General features: G+C 44.0%; 1 protein-coding gene across 1 annotated transcript in view; it reads left to right on the forward strand.

Annotated features, from left to right (window-relative positions):
• The first annotated feature begins 7,147 nt into the window (after positions 1 to 7,147).
• The window catches only part of Slc12a2 (solute carrier family 12 member 2), a 72,844-nt gene continuing 60,031 nt past the window's right edge, over positions 7,148 to 19,960 (forward strand). Inside the window, exon 1 of the mRNA XM_031365737.1 lies at positions 7,148 to 8,105. Within this exon, the coding sequence (XP_031221597.1) occupies positions 7,383 to 8,105 (723 nt within the window). The 5' untranslated portion in view covers positions 7,148 to 7,382. The remainder of the gene's footprint in view (positions 8,106 to 19,960) is intronic.

Below are 19,960 nucleotides of genomic sequence, written 5' to 3' on the forward strand. Positions count from 1 at the left end.
GTAACCAACCACTCTCTGACTGGATTTAAGGCCCACTTCATGAGTTGCAATCCATGCCTGACACTGCTAGACTAGACAAGTATCTGAGCCTTAGGGAAAACCCCCCAAAACTATTCTGCCCAAGGAACATAGTGATACAAGTATATTCATATGCGTAGTGATGTGGATATATTGGCAATCCCCGTAGATCAGCGCCTCACTGGGCCAACATCAGAGATGCTTCTTCTTGTAGTAGATGGGAATGACGCAGAGGCCTGCAATGGATGTGAGAGTGAGAAACCTTGGGGGACATCTCTCAAACCCCTCCCCTCAGGGCTCATGGAACCCTGCGAATGAGGAGGCAGGAGGAGGGAAGAAGCCAGTGCTTGTGGAGTACACCAAGGAAACAGTGCCTTCATAGAAACGGTGACAGAATGTAGAGGTTCCAGCCAGATGGGGTCCCAAGACTGAGAGGGAGAAGTTGCCCTGGGCTCCCACCACTAACCAAGAAACTATTTGCAATGATATCCACTGACAAGGGAAAAACTGGGCTTCTCTGATGAAGTCTCAATAAGTACACTAGCCGCACTTTAGAGCAGACACAGTGCACAGGAGCATTTGGACAACGCGTAAACATCTGATGGGGATTTTGTGACTTTTTGTCGCCTTTCGCTTTGTTTAGATATTCTTTCTTTTTGCCTTTGGTCTTTTGTTTGTATATTTTGGTCTCTAGTTTTGTGGAACTATTTTTTGTGTGTGTTTCTTGTTTGTTTTGAGAGAGAGAAAGGGGGGCAGGAGGAGAGAGGGGGAGGGGAAGGAGGGAGGGAGAGGGAGGAGGGAGGGGAGGGGGGGTAGGGGGGAGGATTCTGGAAGAACTGGGATGGGGAAAAGCATGATCAGAAATAAATTATGTGAGAATTTTTTAAATTATAGCACATTAGAGATATACTCATTTTACCATTACAGAGGGGGAGGGGAGGTTTGTGTTTGCATGGTGAAAGAAGAGAATCAATTCCCATAAGTTGTGTTCTGATCCCGTAAGGCATGCATGCTGTGGGACATGCACACCACACACACACACACACACCATGAAAAAAAAAACATCATTTATAATTTTTTACAGCTGTGTGACTTGTGTCAATGCATGTATTATAAATCTTTTTGAAAATCTAGTGCAGTTCAATGAATGTGATTTATTCTGTAGTCTATTGGGGTTGGTCTATAGCCTATTGTATTGTAATTGCATATTAAGCCTCTATCGTGTATTAGTACCCACTAAGCTCTGTTTTGTTATGTGAAGGCCTCACTGTGCTTGCCAGGTTGTTCTGGAACTCAAGATCCTTCTGCCTCAGTCTCTAGAGTAAGCAGCTATTAGTCTTAAAGAGACCAGTGGAAATGAAAGTAAAGAAGAAAGGATCGCCAGGCGGTGGTGGCGCAAGCACGCCTTTAATCCCAGCACTTGGGAGGCAGAGGCAGGCGAATTTCTGAGTTCGAGGTCAGCACTTGGGAGGCCTCCCAGCACTTGGGAGGCTACAGAGTGAGTTCCGGGACAGCCAGGGCAATCCAGAAAAACTACTTATAACAATTCATTTCCAGAGAAAAACAAAGAAGCAAACAAAAACACATCAAACATCAGTTACATGGTAGTAAAAATGTTTAAATACCCTTGAATAAAGCAAAAAGGAAAAAAACTAAACAGATTCCCCCACCCCTATCCCCCCCCCCCCCCCCCCAAGAGGAGAGACATAGAAGATATCATTTAAAAGGTTTGCCTCATGGACATTTCTTTAAATAAAATATCATTTCTTTGCTGTTGTTTTGTCTTGAGAGAGTTTCTCTGCCCTGGCTGTCCTGGAACTCCCCTATTGCAATTTGGATAAGAGCAACATAAAAATTTTAAATAAAAATCTCACATAGGCCTGGAAAGATAGATCAGTACAGTGCATGCATAAGCTGTAGTGTGAGGACCGGAGTTTGATCCCCAGTGCCCAGGGGAGACCAGGCATGATGGAGTGACTTCTTATCCCAGTTGGGTGGGGTGAAGCCAGGCAAATCCCTGGGGTAGCTGGCCAGCCAGCTTAGTCTAATCAATGGACCCAAGGGTTTCTAGTTCTCCCTCCCCCTCTCCCTCTCTCCCTTTCCCCCCTCCATCTCTGACTCTTTCTCTGTCTCTCTCTCACACACATACACACACAGAGAGAGAGACAGAGACAAAGAGACAGAGAGACAGAGAGTCACATAGATAGGTAGACAGGTAGGTAGCTTTGGATTATTTGTTTAAAAAGGGATAATTTATAAGCATGGATTTAAATCTTGTGCTGTGAAAAGGATAAGGTTATTAGGTTTGAAGTAATGTTTAGTACTGACTTGGAAATATTTGCAATGTTTGTAATGAAAGAAGAATGTGAATGGGACTCAGGTAAGAAAACAAAATCAGGTTTATGGCATGAGCAAGCTTCTCCAGGGCAACTGTTTTCTTTTTCCCTTGATAGGATAATCACCTTATTTCTCAAGGGAAACACCGGTTGACTTCATCTGTGTGCTTAACTCCAGTCAGTGAAAACACAAAACCACAACCAGATAGAATGTCAGTTTGTCTAACTGAAATCACTGGCTCAGGGTCTCTTGTCTGTCTGTCTGTCTGTCTGTCTGTCTGTCTGTCTGTCTGTCTGCCTGTCTCTCTCTCTCTCTGTGTGTGTGTGTGTGTGTGTGTGTGTGTGTGTGTGTGTGAATTTTTAAAGTTCCACATGGCCGGGCGGTGGCGGAGCACGCCTTTAATCCCAGAACTTGGGGGCAGAGGTAGGCGGATTTCTGAATTCAAGGGCAGCCTGGTCTACAGAGTGAGTTCCAGGACAGCCAAGGTTATACAGAGAAACCCTATCTCGAGAAAACCAAAAAAAAAAAAAAAAGTTCCACACGAAGCCAGGTGGAGACTCATGCTTGTAACTCTAGCACTTAGGAGGCAGAGGCAGGAGAACTGCTGTAATTTGGAGGACAACCTGTCCTATACAGTGAGTTCTAAGCCACCTGGGCTACAGTGAAACCTGCTCTCAAAACCATTGAAAGGTTCTATGTGGTTTTGTACTTTATTTATTCTAATTCTGTGGATTAAAGATCCTAACCAGCATTTATGCCTCTATTTAGTGTACCTTAGTGTTCTGGCTTCCTTTCTTCGGCTTTGATAAGACATTCTCACCAAAAGCAACTTAGGGAGGGAAGGGCTCATTGGATTTATACTTCCAGATCACAATCCACAGAGAGAAGGAACTCAAGGCCAGACCCCAAAAGTAGGACTGCTTGCTATTCATGTAGCATCGCCCCTCCCCCCACCCCGCATGGGAGGGAACCTATAGCCAAAAGAAGTCCTACTGGAACCACAGAGGATGCTGCTTGCTAGCTGGCTCACGTAGGCTCATGCCCAGCTAAGTTTTCTTTTACAGCCTAGGACTATCCAGCTTGGGATGAGACTGCTCACAGTGGGCTGGGCCGTCCTACATCAATGAAGCATCCAGCAATGCCCCACAGACATCCCCACAGGCTAATCTGATCTAGGCAGTTCTTCAAGTCAGGTTCCTTCCTCCCAGGGGACTCTAGGTTGTTGCAAGTTGACAACAAAAGTAACCAGACACTTATCATTTATGATGTGAGGAGTTTGCTATAACAACATAAGAACTCTGTAGCCCCCTATCTAAGTACATTTTGGTACAAATTGCTAAGTTTGCTGAGAGTGCGTGGTGCAGGGCTGGGCTATCAGCAGAAGGTGAATAAAAAAAAAACAGGTAGTGCAAGGGGCCTCCTCCATGTCACTGAAGATGAGTCTGGCACCTGGCCAACCGGAAGGCCACATGAATGACAGTTACCTAAAGGAGACCTCCTGACAGCTTTTCAGCCTGTTTCACGTGTGTGTTTTGATTCTTTTTCCTGGAAATACACTGACTCCCATTTCTCCTGGCCAATACTGCTATGTAATTCAGTATATCAGCTCACCTTGGTCTTGCTTCCGACTGGCTTCAGCTGGTTTTCTTCTCATCTTTCAGGTCCCTTTTTTTCTTCTCCCCTTTCTGTCTTTAGTCATTGAGTTTTGGAATTACTCCTTTTCCTAACTTAAGTTTTTCACATGCAACATAGGGGTGATGCTGCTCTACTCTTCATCATATTGTGCAATTAAGACTGTGACATAAAGAGTTTGGCCCAGTGTCCCAGGCATAGATCCTTCTAATGTGGTCGCTACTAATGTTTTCACCCAGGAGTAAACTGATGAAGTCTTAAATCCCGTTGTTGATGCTCCCTCCCCTCCAGTCTGCTAAAGAGGCTGGCCACCTTCTACAATTCCCCAGGGATATAGAAAAAAAGAGAGTCTCATTGTCCACTACTCTTACCCCTGTCTCTTATGCTTTTGATGAGACTTCAGGGTCACTGGGCCATGTTCACTCCAGGAGGGCTTTAGTCCACACTGTGTCCCTCTCTTGAAATGCTCTGCGAGTTAGTTTATTTCTAGGCGTGTTTCAGATGTCTGTGGAAATGTCACTTCCTTTCAAGTGTGGCTTCTCTGTTTTGCATCCTCTCTCGGGACTTCAGTTTGCAATCATAACCTTACACAGGTGATTATTTACCATTCCTATATGTTTATTTTTGATGTCTCTAAGCTCCTGTTGTTTATCTATTCAAACCTACTCCTTTCCCTCTCTTCTCACTTCAGAAACTCCACTATTTTTCAGCTGCCCAGGACAAAGCCCTTGGGTTCTCACTCTGCAGTATCAGTCTGCAAATGCTACTCTTTTCCTGACTATGGCCCATCTATTCACGGGCTCCATCTTCTACTACTAGCCACTGTGGCCAAAACTACACTGTCCACTGGGGGCCTGTTCTAATACACTTTTACACATTGTTCTTTGTCTCTGCCACTTCTTTGCCTACAGAACAGTTACATTGGTCTTCTATGTTGGTTACCTAGAGGGACAAATGTGTTGTTTGGGAATATTGACGGATCACTGTAGAATGTAGGTACTCAAATCGACATGGCTTACACCGTACATGGGTTATACAGCTTAGCCTATTTCTTCTAGGCCACAAAAATGTCAACATTTTACTGCGGAAACCTGAACATTCCATTCAAAGTGAAAGCCAGAGTATATCGGACAGCAAGAGACTTGACACATCTCACACATCTTCAAACTCTGACTTCCTGGCCCTTGACTTATTCCATCTCTTGAGAAGTTCCAATCCAAATGCCTTGCATGCAACTCCATGCCGGGACTGCTTCCTCTTTGGTGCGTCTGATTTCCCTACTTAGAATAGATCGGTCCAAAATATTTGCATAATATACTTTCTCACTCACCGGTCACCTCAGTGATGCCACCCTAAGGAAGATTTACCATCCCAATCTCACACAACCCCCCACCCCCAGACCCACCCCGCCCCGCCCCTTAGCATCTGCTTCTGATAGACAGGGTGTGCATCTCTTTAGCTTATCCATTCTCAGGATTCCCCCATGAGATGGATTTAGCTAGAGCCTAAGGTCACAGGGGAGCTCATAGCAGGTGTTCCGACATTTGTTAGGTAAATTAATGCTGAATTCTAACAGCCACAGATTAACTTTAGGCTGAATGGCGCAATTCAGAGCTGTTACTAACACAGCAATTCCCTAGTAAAAAAGTACACAGCTTTAAAGAACACATGCTTTTTTTTTTTTTCCTGGCTTCTTCTGGTTTCTCATTAATATTAGGAAAGTTGAAGGGGGGAGGGGGAAAGGGGAGGGAGGGGAAGAAGCCCTGGAAGTATGACCCAAGATCTGTTCTTTTCCATCTTCATCTTTAAAATACAGAAAATACAGCTGATAAATTATCAAGGGTGATTAAAAGGGTGACTGGCTGCTTTTTCCTCCCCGACAGCTTTTCATTTCTGCAAATCCAGGCTTTTTAATCTTGCTTAAAGTAGTCAACAACAACAAAAATGGTGTTTATTCCAATGATTCTTTAAATACAGAGTAAACACAGGTGTAACAGGCAACGACCAGAGGAAACTGCTTGTGGTCACTCGCTTTTACTTAGGTTCTGGAGGGATTGATAAAGGGGGGAAAACTGATATTAAGTTGGAAAACAGGTGTTCCTCCTCTATGTTCAGCGAAAACAAGCCTGCAGAAGAGAAGTGGCTTTTTTTTTTTTTTTTTTTTTTTTTTTTTTGCGTTAAAAGCCGAGGAATTCTTCACCTACTACAGCGAAATGGGAAACTAGTACATTGTAGGACTGGCTGCTGCTGTCACTGTATTCTGAGAACCGCATTAACCGACGTTAAAAGTCGAAATGAGGTTTCCTCCTCACCTTCCAACACCAGCTTTTAAAAAAATAAAGGTGTCGGGGCTGGAGAGATAGCTCAGTGGTTAAGAGCACTGATTGCTCTTCCTAGAGGTCCTGAATTCAATTCCCAGCAACCACAGGGTGGCTCACAATCATCTCTAATGGGAGCTGATGCCCTCTTCTGGTGTGTCTGAAGTCAGCGACAGTGTACTCACATACATACAATAAATAAATAATTCTTTAAAAAAAAAAAAACCAATAAAAAAATAAAGGTGTCACCCCAGTGTCGACACACCCACCGCATCGCCGCTGTAACGACTCTTTGGTTATGCACATCGAAAACGCGGGCTCAGAGCTCGACTTGTCGGGTACACGCCGCCGGGAGCGTGCGCGGGGCTCACCAGGAAAGCCCCCAGCATCATCCGCAGCCAGAGCGCCGCGGGCCTGGGTACCACGCGCCCCGAGGGAAACCGCCCACAAGCCCTGCAGCAGCATCTCGCGAGATCTCGCCCGCTCTAACCTCCCCCCCGCCCCCCAGTACTGCGAGTTTAGCACTTAAAAAAAAAAAAAAAAAAAAAAAAAGAAAAAAGAAAAAAGAAAAAAGAAAAAAGGCGAGAGGCGTCCACAGAGTCGGTGCAGCCCGGGGGAGCATCAGGGGCGGCCGGGGCCAGAGCCGGGGCTGCCGGACGGGCGGGCGGGAGGACTGCGGGAGGACGCGGAGCGGGCGGCGGCGGAAGGGGCGGCGGCGCGCAGGTCGGCGCGGAGGCGCGTGCGGCCGCGCCTGCTCGCTGCGGTGCGGAGGACGGCGCTCTCCGGGGCCGGTGCCGGGCTCTGGGCGGGCTGAGGGGCGGGCTGAGCGGCCCCGCCTCCCGCGTGCTGCACAGAGCGCCGCGGCTCCGCCGCGCCTTTAAACCGCGGGGCCGGCCGCGCTCGCGGGCACTCGGCGGCTGGCGGCGAGCGTGCCGCGGCTGTGTAGCGGCGCGGCGACTCTCTTCCTCACCCCCCCGCCCTTCGGCTCCTTAGCGGGAGCGCCGGCCAGGGAGCCCGAGCCGCGCCGTCCGCAGCGTCCACCCGCCCGCTCCGCAGGTCCCCGAGCGTCGGGCGGCGATGGAGCCCGGGCCCGCGGCGCCCTCGTCTGGCGCCCCGCGGCCCGCCCGCGATGGGGACGCACCGCTGGCCGCCGCCGCCGGGGTGGACCTGCCTGGCACTGCTGTGCCCTCCGGTGGAGAGGATGCTACGGCTGCGAGCCAGGCCGGCGGTGGGGTGCGCGGAGAGGGAACCGCAGCGGCGGGCGATGGGCTGGGCAGACCTCTGGGGCCCACGCCCAGCCAGAGCCGCTTCCAGGTGGACCCGGTTTCCGAGAACGCCGGGCGGGCTGCGGCGGCCGCTGCGGCTGCGGCTGCGGCCGGGGCGGCTGGCAAGGAGACCCCCGCGGCGGGGAAAGCCGGCGCTGAGAGCGGCGTGGCCAAGGGCAGCGAGGAAGCCAAGGGCCGCTTCCGCGTGAACTTCGTGGACCCGGCTGCCTCCTCGTCGGCGGACGACAGCCTGTCGGATGCGGCGGGGGTCGGTGGCGACGGGCCCAACGTGAGCTTCCAGAACGGCGGGGACACGGTGCTGAGCGAGGGCAGCAGCCTGCACTCGGGTGGTGGCAGTGGGCACCACCAGCAGTACTACTATGACACCCACACCAACACCTACTACCTGCGCACCTTCGGCCACAACACCATGGACGCGGTGCCCAGGATCGATCACTACCGACACACGGCCGCGCAGCTGGGCGAGAAGCTGCTCCGGCCCAGCCTGGCAGAGCTCCACGATGAGCTGGAAAAGGTGAGCTCGCCCAGACCTTCCTCCCTCCCCATGCCCCTCGGCGCGCGTGCTGGCCTCCAGGATGCAGCCGCTGACTCTCCCCTTGGTGAGGTGGCAGCAGCGCAGGACCCGAGGAACGACTCGCTGGCATCTCCAGATTCAGCTGTCAAGTGTGGAATTGCAGCGGAATGTAACTTAATCCTTCAAAAGTTTGCAGCGGGTTAGGCTGGTTATGCGATACAGCAGAGGCAGCACTTAGCGGGCCTCTCCCAATCAGTTATAGATCTTGTGTTCACTGTCTTTTTTTTTTTTTTCCACCCAGTCTTGACGATGTGCCACCTTGCCGAGTTACGCATGTTAGGGAACCACAGAAGGGAGTGTGGGAGAGGTTTAGAAAAGGCTCTCCCTTGAGACAGGGTGGAGAGAACCTACTACCATCTGGGTCGCTTTTAGACTGTAGTGTATGGTTTTATGTATATCCATTAGAGGTCCTGAGTGGAAAGGTTGGTGTTTGAAGGAAAGCCTTAATAGCATGTGTTTGTAGCCTATTAATTATTAAAGCTCAGTTTTTGCAATCTTAAATATGCAGAGGGCTGTAGAAATCCTTTTCTTTTCATTCTTTTTCAAGATAGGGACTCCCTAGGTAGCTCTGGCTGTCCTATGAGCTTGCTATGTAGACTAGGCTGGGAACTCAGATCCAGCTGCTTCCCAGCCTTGGAGTTAAAGGCGTGTACCTCCAGGTCTGGAGGCTATAGAAATCTCAAGTCTTGGGGAATGTTGTGCCTGATAATGGCAGGATCCTTTTGTTTTTGTTTATTTGTAAACTTGTTGCAGCCAGGGCTGTAGGGGGTGGGGGTGGGGGTGGTAGAAAGATGTCTCAGAAGAGCACTTGTTGCTCTTGCAGGGAACGAGGCTTTCTGTTCTCAGAGCTTTACAAGGAGGCTCAACCATCTGTAACTCCACTGCCAGGGAGATTTGGTGTCTTCTGACCTTGACAGGCACCAAGCATGCATATAGTATACATCCGGGAGGAATGCAGGCAGAACATTCAGGCACATAAAATAAAACTTTAAAAGAGGGCTGTATTTAAAATCAAAAAACCTGACAGCGGTGAGTCTTGTCTTTAGAGAAAAAATGAAACAAGGGAATTTTATCTTTAACCCCTCTCAAGGATGTCCAGAGAAATAGTCTTGGGTCCTTGCAAAAGCCCTTTTACTTTGCAAATAGAAAACCATTCTCATGCACTCTTATTGACTTTACTAATTCTGTTTTATTTTATGGTCTCATAAGGCTTTTATTTCCTCTGGGTTCAGATAATTATTTGAAGGTAACATTGATGCTTTTGAGATCTGATTAATATTTAACTTTTATGAGTTGAATTACTTGACATCTGCCCTGGCAAGTCTGTAATGGAATTCTGTGACTTCAGAGTTGGTACCCACAGGTGAAATGATCCCTGTGAAGAAGTTTCTGTGATTGGATTTGACTGATGGTTTGATCCCATACGTTCATGTCTTGTGAGAGTGCATTTGTCCCGTGTTTGACATAGTAACAGTCCTGAAGCAAGTGCATAGGTTCCAGCCCTCACAAGCTTATGGAGTGTATAAAAGATTGACATCATTTAGCCTTAGATAATACCACCATTCTCTTGTTGCATTTTGTCATATCAGAAGCTAAACACTTTCTGGGTCAATTATTTTATTCACATGTAGTTTTTCATATCCATTCTTTTCCTTCTTACCCTAAGTCTTTATAGGCTCACGTAATAATAGAGTTGGTAAATGATACCGGGGCATTTTTAGTATTCAGTTTCTATACAGTACTTTTCAGATTTACCTCAGTAAAGCCAAAGTTAGCAGCATACCTATAAGTTGTAGAATTTAAGTAGAAAGGTATCATGTCAAAAACTTCTGAAAGTTTTTGCTATTTTACATTTTGTCCATAACAGTGCACCTCAAATCTTAGTGACTTTGTTCAGTTTTGAACATCTGAAAAATAGACACATTATTAGTTATTTCGTAGTTGAAAAAGTCACCCGAGTCCTCAGACTCGGCTCCCTCAGTTTTCCAGGATTATTTATGGTGAAGATTAAAGAAAAATATGCAGTGAAAATAATGGGCCATGGCCATGCTGAGTGCATAGAATATATGTTATTGCTAAATGTGGTTCTTATTTTGGTTTTCCTAACATTGGCTCCTCAAAGTGCAAGGTTAAACTCTTAAGATTTCAATTTTAGATTGTCTTCATTACATCATTAGATGGATATAGTTTATAAAATTCAGAGTTGTGGTTGTGCGGTGAGCGGCATCCTGTGACCTTCAGTCTTTCCGTTTCATAGCATATGCTGGATGGATAGGTGCTGTTCTGTAGGTGGACCCTCAGCCTCTACCCGGATTCCGCATAGCAACCAGAAGGTGTTGGTGTTAGCTAACTCATGAGCAAATATTGAAGATAATTGCAGCAAGTAGGTTAAATACCTGTCCTGTTTAAGTAGCACAAAAACATTGCTCACAGTTAAGGGTGGGCAATGGTGTCACATATGACCACAGTCTCCATTGGTGCTGCTGCAAAGTCATTCCTCATCCATATAGACTGACAGACACCTTTCTAATGCTTTAGCCCTTAGTGAATAGTGATATTTAGAGTTTCTTTGATTGTCATTTCACTCTACTCCAGTGGCTGAGTGCTTTCATATCCACGAGCTAAATAACAGGTGCAAAGACCCATGAAAAGCCAGAGGAACTTAGGAAAAAGGACTAGTATTGTCTTTGGCCTTTTACACTCTTTCCCTGACATCTGACGGCAGGGGTAAAATCCTTGCTGTGTTATGTAGCCATTCTAGGAAGAAGGGCTGGTGGCTTTCCAGTTAGGAGCTATTGCCTGGGGAAGGGGTGACTGTTGTAACTGTGGGGTGATGGATGACACAGTGAGTTAACAGGTCAGATACCATGCCTGCACACAGAGACACACAGCCAGTAATAGTTATTAACATAACAAATAAACACACTAAAGTGAAAGGAAAGGTAGGATAAGTGTGGTGTTGTGGCTGAGACCTGAAAGATAAGTTGAAGGTGGATCAACATTCCAGAACAAAGACTGTATTTATAAAGGTAGTGCGGAGAGTGCTCTGTTCTATGGCCAGTTTATTGTACTGTAAATGTAGTGGGATGCTGTTCAGTGGTTCTGTGTGATAGAGAACATGATCTATTTTTATTTGAACATCTTTACTGGCCAGAGAATGGCTTCTGAGGTGTGGCTAGAAATGCAATCTTAAGTTGCAGTCTAGTTGTATTCTTTGTAAGACACCTAAGAGTCATGAAGTATGTCAGAAAGTAAGAGTGTGTGTGTTTCTGAGGGTGTCTGTGGGTGTGTATGTGAGATTGTATTAAATGAAGTACCTTAGTTATGAGTGAAAGATTGTGTTGCTAAAGGAACAGAAAGCGTGGTCCAGGATTATTGGGCCTGGAGATCATCTAAAGTTGTGTAGGGGACTTCTGAATAGTCTTGGAAGCAGTACCCTAGAAGGACTGAAAAGAGTTTTAAAGAAGGCAGTCACTCTGCAGGACATGGTGGCACATAGAGCACCTTCTGAAAGTCATGGCTGTTTAGATGGTTCTAGGCCAGACTGAGTTATATAGTGGAAGAAACTCTTAAAAGGGTAGAAACTCTAAAAATTGATGCTTGGGATTGATTTTTTTTTTTTTGAAGAAATTACTGTGCCTTCCTCTATACCCCCAATCAAAGTAGCAATTAGAAAGTAGAGAGTACCAATGACTTGTGATTGTGAGCATAATTATCAAACGTGAGGTGGTAAACAGCCTGTTGCTGCTGGACTTAAAGCATCACCATCATCATCAGCAATATCATCAATGACTGTATTTGGTAGCTACAATTAGAACCACTGTGCTGAAGCATTGTCAAGTTGCTGGTGTGTGCCAACTTCAGGTGTGTTCATCAGAATCCTTTTACCTTGACTGCCCTAGGGTTAGGCTCACAGGTCAAGCTGTAGGCTCGCTGACCACTGAGCCCAGCTCTGGGATTACAAGCGTGGGCTAGCACATCCAGCTTTTTTACTTTATTGAGCCATCTCTTCACCCCACCTCTCCTAGTGGAGATATATTTCATGATAAGAACAACCTTTGCAGTTGTTCTTAGACCACGACTTAGAATCCTTTTGGAGATGTTATGCTACCAAATCATTAAATGCTCCTCTTTTTGTCTTTCTCATTAATAAAAGGGGAAAGGAGGCAACAATTGCATCATTGAGGGTTTTTTCTTTTTCATTTTGTTTCTAGGAAATCAATCTTTTTTTTTTAAATAATTTTTTTTGTAAAGATTTATTTATTTATTATATGTAAGTACACTGTAGCTGTCTTCAGATACCCCAGAAGAGGGTGTCAGATCTCATCACGGATGGTTGTGAGCCACCATGTGGTTGCTGGGATTTGAACTCATGACCTTTGGAAGAGCAGTTGGTGCTCTTAACCGCTGAGCCATCTCTCCAGCCCCGGAAATCAATCTTTTACACACTTTACTGATACTAAAATGATCTCATAGAAACTAAAAATGGTTTACTAGCCATTTTCTTTTTTTCTTTCTTTTTTTTTTTTTGGTTTTTCCGAGACAGGGTTTCTCTGTGTAACCCTGGCTGTCCTGGAACTCACTCTGTAGACCAGGCTGGCCTCAAACTCAGAAATCCGCCTGCCTCTGCCTCCCAAGTGCTAGGATTAAAGGCGTGTGCCATCACCGCCCGGCTTACTAGCCATTTTCATTGAAAACTACAGAAGTAAAATTCATACTTGTTTTTCTGTCTGAGGCTGGAATATTTTTTTCCAGGGTCTTTCTCTTAATCACATGTTTCTAACTATTGCTCAGACTGCTGTAAGATGTTAGAGCTGCAGAGAGACTTCGCCATCATCACTTCAGTGTGTTGACATCCTGAGTATAATGAGGAGGAGGATACTTGAGATGATGCAATTGTTAATCCCTCACTAGAATCAGCTTTTGTCTCATTAATTTTCATACAGAGATTAGGTACTTAGTACAGATCTGTTCACTGACTGTATCAGGGCTGGCAGTTCCTGTCACTTAACAAGGGCTTTAAGTAAAACACTGAACAATTGCCTCTAATACTGAGCTACTTCTGTGCCCTGCTAATTATTTCAAGATATAGTTTGGTTCCTTGAAAGTCACCCTGGGAGAACAAGAATAGGTCACAACTTGGGTGGTATCTGGGAATAGTTTCCAGATAGGATTAAAAATGGGACCCTGATAAATGCATGTGGTAAAGTCAAATTGCAGTTTTGCTGGGGCCCCAACCTGCTAAGTTCATGTTACTGGGCTACTGTAGTCTGGCTTTCGGTTTCTATATTAATTCTCCCAAGTAGATGACTACCTGGGTAAAAAGAAGATAAATTTGGGGATCTAAAATGAGACAAAGAAAGAGATTTGTACATACTAGTCACACTTGATGCCATATCTCCGTATATTTATGTTCATGCCTGTCCTGTGAAACTAGAACCTGAACGAAGTAAGTTGAGTCAGTTCTTACAGGGTTAGTATCTTTGCTTGCAGTTGGTTTCCCATCGTATATTTTTTAATGTGTTTGGAAAGTCTATAATACCAGTTGAATTAGTTCCTTGCTTAGTGAAGTGCATGTAAATTCAGTTATTCATCAAATTCTTACTGAACATCAACAGCAGCACTGTTCTAAGTGTAGCAGATATAGATAGCAGTGAACAAAAAAAGCCACAGGCTTTCTAGTTGTAGCAGACAATAGGCAGATGTACTACTTTGAAGAAACTAAAGCAGGGTGAGAAAATGGCAGCTAGGTACTACTTTAGAGTAGTTGAGGACTGTCTCAATAAAAGACAGTAGCAAAGAAAGGACTCACCCCATGCAAATACCAGGGTGGCTACTCTAGACTCAGAACTAGGCACCTGAGACTGAGATAGGAATGTGATGGTGTGATTTAGAGACCAAAGACATCAAGACTGAAGGTCAATTGGTGGGTAGAACAGAGGTTCAAAGTATTTTTAAAGGGAGAATTATGGGTATTTTGCTATAGTTTGGATGAAGTGTGTTTTAGTTAGGGTTTTACTGCTGCAAACAGACACCATGACCAAGGCAACTCTTATAAGGACAACATTTAATTGGGGCTCGCTTACAGGTTCAGAGGTTCCGTCCATTATCATCGAGGTAGAAGCATGGCAGCATCTAGGCAGACATGGGGCAGGAGGAGTTGAGTTCCACCACTTGTTCAGAAGTTAGCTAGAAGACTGGCTTCCAGGCAACTAGGAGGAGAATATTAAAGCCCAGGCCCACAGTGACACACCTACTTCAACAAGGCCACACCTCCTAATAGCACCACTCCCTGGGCCAAACATATACAGACCATCACAGAGTGTATGGAAAGAGAAGTGCTATGGTTCTTTAGAACGGAACTGCTATTTATGGAAGGAGGCAAGAACTGGGAAGAGCAGGGTTAGGTGGAATCAGTGGGATATCATTCTGTAAATTAGTTTTACAGTGAGGAAAATCTAGAAAATTGGAACTTAAGCTTGAACAGTTTCACATTGTAGCAGTTTGTAAGACTCTTCCTCTGTAGAATAGGAAATTGAGACAAGATCTTTCAAAGTAACTAAAGTTCTAAAATTTTTACCCTGTACAGGGCTCCATGCAAATGGTACATGCTCTACTAGGTACATTGAATTTATTCAGTTAAAATACTGGAATCATAAGACAGAATACCTCTTTCTCTTCAGTGCCTTTGCCATTGTCATATAATGGTAAACCCAATAGTATATTGCTGTATTCTTTGTTTTTAACAGCCACACAGCCTTATTAAAAACTAAGCGCAGAATAACTCCTGTTGCTTTTCAACTTTTAGAAATGCATTCTTCCACCTGATGTTGCTTTCCTTCCTTGAGAACATCTTGCAATAGAACCAAGGCACCAATGACATAAGATGACATAAGATCATTATTTTAAGATTTGATAGTTTTGCAGAATAGAGCCTTGGTGGATAGGTTCTCCTTTAGCCCTTTGAGTATGTTGTCCCAGTGTCTCTGGTTTCCATTGCTGCTGGAATGCTTCCCTCTAGGACTGAAGGCTTTCTCACTGCTTTCAGCTCTCAGCAGTTTGCAGCTACAAGTACTTCCCTTTGTGTCTGGCCTAGGTGTTTCTTGCAACTGTAAATTAGTTATTTTATCTATTGCTTTTCTCTTCTGTCATTTCCACTCTGAACTGAAATCCATTCAGTGACTTTATCATTTCTAAATATTGTGCTTTTCTTTAAAATCTTGTACCAAAGTCTCAAGCTTCTGAAGTTTAAAATGCAGCTTTCATTTCTTTATCAGATTCCTGTTGGTACTCAGACTTACTGTTGACTTCCTTAATAGTCTTTAATATTTTCCTAATATTTCTTAATAGTTTTAAATATTTGCAACCTAAAGCTAACATTTGGCCCCTACCACAAACATTTGAATGAGAAACATTTTCTCATCTGTTTATACATTTATTAATTTGAGGAGAGAAATAAATATGTAGCTAATACATTGTGGTGACCCTGAATTTTTATTTTTAATATTCTGCAATTTATTTTCCTTTCTTTGTTGAGACAGTGTCTCACTATGTATTTTACCATGTCCTGGAATGCACAGTGGAGCCCAGGCTAGGCTTACAGCTGTGTGCCGCCTTGCTAGGCTCAGACATCATTGAATAACTGGTATCTCTGTTCATACCTGCCTCTGCCATCACCTGTTTGACTCTTGGAACTCTCTTCTAGTCTTCTACATTTGGGGGCCGGGTCAGATATGGGGATTTACCCTTACTCTTATTCTCCTTTTTCTAGAAAAGTAAATGAGTTTTCCACTTCCTCTGCTCATTTTGGGGTCTGTTCTGTTATTTCAGGGTGATGTGGCTTCTCTTTTAACTTTGTGTGCCACAGACAGAAGACTGAAAAAGCAGCAAACTCCTGCTCTCACTGCTGCAGGTCCATGGATCTGTTTCCCCTCTGTTGTATGCCTTGCCTCCTCTTCCCTCTCTCCCAGGGTTCTTTTCCATGCCCAAATAGTTGGGCTATCAGTTGGCAATTCTCAGGCATTAAATGGTAATGCAAATTCTTGACCATTCCACGTAATACATCTTCAGAAGAAGGATGTGGCATCTGGGATTCCGATGAACTGAAAATGGGAAAATCAACAGATGATAGCTTATGTTGCTGTGAGAATCGCATGGAACACCCAGTGCTGTCAGCCGCTCATTGGGTTTCCAGGGCTGGCTTAGTTCTCACGCTACCTTTCAGGTCTTCCTTCTAAACACTTAGGGCTCAAAGTTACACATGCCATCGCTTCATCTTAACAGAAGGTATGTGCGTCCTGGGAATTCTATTTAAGGTTTCTTAAGCTCCTAGTTGACATTAGCAAGTTGTGTGGGATTTGAAGTCATACTTGTGTTATTTGTGAAACATTCTTTTGTAACTCAGTCTTGAGGTTTGGTAAGGAACATTCAGAGCTAGTTCCAGTACTGAATTCTTTGACTTGGATCAGCAGTTCTGACTTGGTTCATTGTGAAGTCACATGGTCACACTGTCCACTTTTATCTGTGGCACTTGAGTTTTGAGCTTTGCATTAATGCCACTGGATATTAATAGAGCATTGTTAACCAAAGCAAATTGGATTTGTGTAAAACAATACTCTGTTTTGAAAGCATAGTCTGTATGGGGAGCATTACACAGAATACACCAATCACCGACAGCACGGATAGGAAGTGTTGGTAGCTTTGAGATGATATAATTAGCTAGTAGTTGCTAAAATATTAGAACAGTTATTAGAATAAGATCCCTACTTTGACATCTAAATTTGCATATGTATACATATATTTTAACTGCTAAGTAAGCAGTTTTAAATATAACATTTTGGCATAGACTAAAACAAATGCTGTTAAATTGTATAAGAAAACTTGATGTTTTAAGACTTTATCAGTATTGTGACCCCCCAAATATTTTTAGGATGTAAATAGTTTTTTGATGAACCTTCACATTTTTGATGTGTGTTTTTTTTTTTGTTTTTGTTTTTTTTTTTTTTTTTTTTTTTTTTTTGAGACAGGGTTTCTTTGTATAGCCCTGGCTGTCCTGGAGCTCACTCTGTAGAGCAGGCTGGCCTCGAACTCAGAAATCCACCTGCCTCTGTCTTCCAAGTTCTGGGATTAAAGGCGTGCGCCACCACGCCCGGCCTTATTTTGGATTTATTTAAGGTAATAATAACCAATACTCAGAGGCTGTGAGTTTGAGGCTAGCTCAAGCTTTTATGATGAAATCCTGAGACATGCAACTCAAAATGCCAGCTTTTCCCTCTTGAAATTATTTACTAGCTGATATGATAATTTTTATGTTGTATAAAACTATCAAGTTTTTCAGTTTTGTCTTCTCAAACAATATGTGATAGTCCGCCAACTCACAGGTGTTGGAACTAAGCTTTTAGGGGATTAAATTCTATAGACACTGAGTAGTAGGAGTGGGGGCTGACACTTTCCACCACATTGTATTATTTCAGGATATTATTTGGAAAACAGGTTAATCATAAAGCTCAATGTTAATTAATTTACTATATTTTAGTACCAATGTCAGGAAAAGTCTCTATTCTTTCAGACATTCTGTTTTAAGTCAGCCTGGAAGAGTTGAGGCGAGTGCTTGAACTATGAAATTGAGTACTGTCTGCAGAGGATTCCAGCATGTGATGTGTGCTACAAAGGAAGTACAAGAGTGTTAGAAAGTGTTTTGTTTCCTCTTGGGAAAAGCTTGTGTCTTGCTGTGTTAGCACAGAAGAATCTGGTGTTTACCACTGTAAGAGTTTCTGACAGGGTCCCCTCCCCAAATTTTGGAAGAGCCAGGTTATTCCCCAGCCTAGATGTTATGACCATTGACCTTTTTGCCACAGTAGTGGGAGAGCAGCCCTTTGGAGGGCCTCAGCAGCGGTGGGCAGGATGGGAGAGCAGCCCTTTGGAGGACCTCGGCAGCGGTGGGCAGGATGGGCAGCTGGGACGGCAGCTCCTTCACTGCTTTGGCTTTTCCATCTTGTTTTTCTTTAGCATACATGTTGTAATTTGTGATATCATTTAAGACTGAACTCAGAAAAGGGTTGTTTTGTTTTCTTTATGTGTATTCCTCTTTGCTATTAGATTTTTGTCTCTTTTGGTGACTTACAGTTGCCTGAAGTGTTTAGGATTTAGGTGGTGTAACCTCCAGAGTAATTTGAAAAGGGATAACCTCAATAAAGGTCTGATTCTGACTTCTAAATTTCCTTTTTTCCTCTATTGTAGCTATCACCTGTATTCACTCCCTCTCCTGAGTATTCTGTTCTCCATCTTTGTCCTGATGAAGTTTCTCTGCTGTCCCTTAGGGTATTATTTATAAGATTTGACATACCGTATAAAAGGTACATCAATAAGATTGTGACTGGAATCAAGACTTATTTCACAGCTGAAGTCTGAGAAAGGCTTTCAGTGTAATAATCCTTTGCCCTCTGTTATCATGGAAAAGGAGTATTGAACATATCTTGCCAAGTCAGGATAATGTATTATATGATTTCCAGTACATATAATTTGACTTACTGAAACTAAAAACCTTTTATATGCAACTTTCTTATTATCGTTATTCATCTTTAATAAATAGCCATCCTTGTATATTTGTTAGATGAATGCCTGTTATTGTCTTCTATTTACTGTGTAAGATATAATACATTAGTTTACAATTCATGTTTTTTTTATAGGTGATGCTAAAAGGAAAATGTGTCCTCTTAAATATCTCTTTGCCCAAAAGCAGGCTTGTTCTTTGTCCACAAAACTCATCGAGATTTGGTCCGTGTATATTTCAGCTGTGATTGTTTGCAAGAAGAGTTAGATAGAGTACTGAGGGGCCCTGCTTTTGATCTTCTCTTATTGGGATGAGTCAGAGCTAATTTTGTTTGTTTGTTTGTTTGTTTGTTTTTTTAGACAGGATTTCTCTGTGTAGCCCTGGCTGTCCTAGAACTCAACTCTGTAGACCAGGCTGGCCTCGAACTCAGAAATCCGCCTGCCTCTGCCTCCCAAGTGCTGGGATTAAAGATGTGTGCCACCACCACCTGGCAGGGTCAGAGCTTCTTAAGTGGGCACAGCAAGAGCAGAATTGACCAGGCCCTGTACATGTTGTAGTTCAGGGAAGCTGCTAGCCCAACTCACATAGGACCAGCTGGGTACATTTTCTCTTTCTGAAGAGTAGCCAGGGATTAAAAAGCCAGGCCACTAAAGGACTGCTGACCACTAAAATGCTGAGTTAAAAAAATTGAAATGCCTAGCTATAGATTTGACTGTCACAATTGAAATGTGGCATTGATACTTAAATTATGGTTTTATAATCATGGTGCATCAGTTCAATTGTCCAAAGCTAGACATCTCACCTACTTCATATATGTCTGTTATATATAGAGAGAGTGCTTAAAGCCTTTCAGGACATGGTATTGGTGGATAGGGATTATTATCTCCATTTAGATGAGGAGACCAGCTCTCAGAGAGGATCTTAATATGAAAAGGTATTTGATAGGGCTAAATAGTTACTGGAGGCTGCATTGAATATGCAAAAGGTCTCCAGTGATGGTAAAGACTGGGCTTTTCCCTAGTCTCTAATGGGGAAGGGAAAAAAAATCATACATTAGGAGAACTGGAAAGAACCCAGCACAGTAACTGACAGTGTTACTGTGTCTGTGTGTAAAGAATGAGTGAAGTGATATGGTTGTCATTCATGGCCAGAAGCTGCCTTTCCAAGGCCCGATCTGCAAAGGGGAAGAATGTCAGCATTGCTTCAGACTCTTGTTGCATATTGACACCATTAAGAGATTGGC

Source organism: Mastomys coucha, unplaced genomic scaffold, assembly GCF_008632895.1.
Source record: "Mastomys coucha isolate ucsf_1 unplaced genomic scaffold, UCSF_Mcou_1 pScaffold13, whole genome shotgun sequence".
Lineage (NCBI taxonomy): Eukaryota > Metazoa > Chordata > Mammalia > Rodentia > Muridae > Mastomys > Mastomys coucha.